The 3,954-nt window shown below is 36.3% G+C and overlaps 1 protein-coding gene across 1 annotated transcript; it reads left to right on the top strand.

The window, feature by feature from the left end:
• The first annotated feature begins 1,011 nt into the window (after positions 1 to 1,011).
• On the top strand, positions 1,012 to 1,671 carry LOC145003175 (uncharacterized). Its single transcript, XM_078962308.1, has one exon. The coding sequence runs from the start codon at positions 1,012 to 1,014 to the stop codon at positions 1,669 to 1,671; it is 660 nt and encodes a 219-aa protein (XP_078818434.1).
• Positions 1,672 to 3,954: the final 2,283 nt, after the last annotated feature.

Here is a 3,954-nt window from a genome sequence, read left to right as displayed (position 1 = left end):
TAATGAACATTGGGGAAGACCAGCATTCATGAGATTTCTTGTGGAAATGTCAGCAGAAGCAGATTGGATGAAAGAGTTAAGTGTGGTCTCAATTGATTTTGGGACAGGAGAAAAAGTTGAATCAAAGTGTAGGGTAGAGTATGCGTGGAGACCCGATGTTTGTAATCACTGCAAAATATATGGGCATAAAGATAGCAATTGTGGAATTCTTAATGGGGAAAAAAATGATAATGGTGTTGATGTTGCTGTAAACAGAGAAGAGGATGGGAAAAAAGATAAAGTTGATGATGATGGGTTCATTTTAGTCACAAAGAAAAGCAACAAAGGGCAGAAGTTCAACAATAAAGGTGTGATTATTAATGAAGAAGGGAAAGTGGATTTAATTAAGTCCTTGGAGAAAAACTCGAAACCTGTTAGTGAAGGAGATAAAGGTGGCAGCAATGAAGGAAAGTCTATAGAGGAGGGTGAGCAAAGGAAAAATAATAACAAACAAATTGAAGGAAAAGAAAAGCAAAAAGACGATAAGAAAGAAGAACAAAACAGAAAAGGGGCTGAAGGTAGAAATAATGGGGGAAATTATTCGAAATTTGCAGTGGGCAATCTCAAAAAAGATGGGAAGGAGAAAGGGGTATTTCAGTCAAAAGAGGATAAAAATGGGAAAGTGAATGGTACAGGGGTGTTTATCCCAAAAGAAAAAATGGGGATAAGAGTTAAAAATGTTATTGAAAATTTTAATGCTAAAAAAGATGGAATGCAGGGGAAAAAAGAAGAAAATCAAAAAAAGGTGTATGTTCCTAAAAAGCAGGTGGATTTAAAAGTTAGTTATAAATTTGACAAATCAGGTTCTACTTCAGGAAAAGATAATCAAGATGAGATATTATCACAAAACCCCTTTGATGTGCTTGCTGATTTGGGATTAAGGGATATGTCTTACTTAGATGAAATTGATCAGGAGATGATTTTAACTGGAGGTGGCCAGGAGATGAACACCGAAAATTCAAATGTTGATCAATGATGATGAATATAGGGTGCTGGAATGTGAGGGGTTCGAATTTAAGGCCTAAACAGGAGGAAATAAAGAATGTGATTAGAAGCAATAATTTGTCTTTGTTTGCTATTCTTGAGTCTCAGCTGAGATTTAATAAGTTGCAAACAACGTGTAATAATGTTTTTGGGAACTGGATGTGGATTTCAAATCAAGATGTGAGCCCTAAAGGCACTCGTATTATTATTGGGTGGGACCCGGATGAATTAGTTGTCATGCCGTTGGACGTTAATAGTCAGGTTATGCATTGTCAGATTCTTTTTATAAAAGATAATAAAAAGATCTTTTGTTCTTTCATCTATGCTTGCAATTACTACATGGATAGAAGGATTTTATGGGATTCGCTGGTTAAGCATTTCTATTCTGTTAATAATTCTCCGTGGTTGATTCTTGGGGATTTCAATGTTACTAAAGAGCTTATTGATTCTTCGGCTGGAAATTCTAGAATCTCGAAAGGAATGGTTGAATTCAATGATTGTATGAACCACATTGAAGTTCAAGATATTAACAGAAGTGGATTGCATTATACTTGGAATCAAAGACCGAATGGGCTAAATGGAGTTCTGAAAAAACTGGATCGTGTGCTGGGAAATTTCAAATTTATTGAGGATTATCCAGACCTATGATCATTAAATTTCCTGTTAAAAAGAAGTTCAGAGTTCGGCCTTTCAAGTTTGTTAATTCCCTCACACTGCTGGATGAGTTTCTTCCGTTAGTAGCTAATGTTTGGAAAACTGAAGTTGAGGGTTTTGGCATGTTTCGTCTCTGTCAAAAGCTTAAATTTTTGAAGAAGCCTCTCCGAAAGCTGTTAAATTTGCATGGAAAGTATGCTGAAAAAGTTTCCAAATGCAGAGATGATTTGAGTAGGATTCAATTTGAGCTTGATAGAGATCCGGGTAATGAAGACTTAAGAATTGAAGAGAGTTTTTATCTTCAATCTTTTCTAAATGCTAGTAGAGAAGAAGAATGTTATCTAAAGCAAAGAGCTAAAGTTCAGTGGCTAAAAGAAGGAGATTCTAATTCTAATTATTTTCATAAAGTTGTTAAGGGGAAAATAAATAGGAATAGAATTGAAAATATTCTTGATAGTAATGGCAATTGGAAAGAAGGGGAGGAGGCTTCTAGAGTAATTGTTGATTATTTTAGAGAGTTTCTTGGTGTTAATCATGAGGTTATTTCCCTTGTGTGTCCAAATAATCTCTTTACTAATCGTCTTGACAACAATCAAGCTCTCGACATGGTTAATGAAGTCACAAATGAAGAGATTAAAAGAGCTTTATTTGATATAGATGATGACAAAGCGCCGGGGCCAGATGGGTATTCTTCAAAATTCTTTAAAAAAGCTTGGAGGATTGTGGGGGATGATTTCTGTTTTGCTGTTAAGGAATTTTTCTTGTCTAAGAAAATATTGAAGGAGATCAATACAACTGTTATTGCCTTAGTTCCTAAAGTTCCAACTCCTGGTAAAGTAAGGGATTACAGGCCGATTTCATGTTGTAACGTTGTTTACAAATGCATCAGCAAAATTATTGTTAATCGGATTCGAGATCATCTTGGTTGTTTGGTTTCGGATAATCAATCAGCTTTTATTCCAGGGCGAACTATCTTGGATAATGTCCTGTTATCTCAAGAGCTGGTTAGAGGATATCATATTGATCGGGGTTATGCTCGTTGTGCCTTAAAGATAGACATTCAAAAAGCTTATGATACGGTTAATTGGAAGTTTTTGCAGCATATTTTGAAAGAATTTGGTTTTCACAGCTCTATGATTAAGTGGATCATGAACTGTGTTACTACTTCTTCGTTCATGATTAACATAAATGGAAGATTTCATGGGTTTTTTCAAGGCAAGAGAGGCCTGCGTCAGGGCTGTCCGTTATCTCCATATCTTTTTACTCTTGTTATGGAAGTTTTCAACCTCATGCTCAAAAGGTGTATTCGGGACAATAATGGTTTCAAGTATCATTGGAGATGTGAAAAACAGAAGATTACACATCTGTGTTTTGCTGACGATTTGATGGTTTTTTGTCATGGTGATTCGTATTCCATTAAAATCATTAAAAAAGCTTTGGATGAATTTGCAAATGCTGCGGGTCTTGTGCCAAACCTTGCTAAAAGCCACATATTTTTTGGGAATGTTAAGGGGCCGTTTAAAAGGAAAATTTTGAGGATCCTCCCGTTTGTTGAAGGGAAATTGCCCATGAAGTATCTTGGTATTCCTTTGGTGTCTACTAAGTTATTTATTAGAGACTGCAAGGGTCTTGTTGATAAAGTGAAGCATAAAGTCAATGACTGGAAGAATAAGTCTCTATCTTACGCGGGTAGACTCCAATTAATTAGTGCTGTGCTTTCGTCTCTCCCTGTGTATTGGGCTTCAGCTGTGTTATTACCAAAGGGCACCACTAAGGAAATTGAAAAAATTATGAGGAATTTCCTTTGGAATAGTGGTCAAAATGGAAAGGGAGTTGCTAAGGTGTCTTGGATTGAGATTTGCAAACCTAAGGTTTATGGCGGTCTTGGGTTAAAAAATCTTAGAGATTGGAACATAGGCCTTCTTTCCAGCAGAATTTGGAATATCATAAGTGGGCAGAACTCTTTATGGGTCAAATGGGTTAAGTTCTATCTTCTCGAAGGGAGAAGCTTCTGGGAAGTGAGTTTAAAAGACAAAGTGAGCTGGAGTTGGAGAAACTTAATGAAAATTCGACCATGTGTTCGGGATTTTTTTGTTAGTCAGCTTGGAAATGGAAAGGATACAAACATGTGGTTTGATAACTGGCACCAATTGGGTCCTTTGGGTTATGTTCTTTCGCATAGGGAAATTACTAATACTGGATATAACATAAGGGATACAGTTAGTGATGTTATTGGTGAAGGGAATTGGAGTTGGCCTGCTGAATGGCTTGAAATGA

Source organism: Lactuca saligna, chromosome 6, assembly GCF_052625555.1.
Source record: "Lactuca saligna cultivar CGN05327 chromosome 6, ASM5262555v1, whole genome shotgun sequence".
NCBI classification, from domain to species: domain Eukaryota; kingdom Viridiplantae; phylum Streptophyta; class Magnoliopsida; order Asterales; family Asteraceae; genus Lactuca; species Lactuca saligna.
Note: the sequence above shows the minus strand (reverse complement) of the source record. Positions and strands in the feature narration are given on the sequence as shown.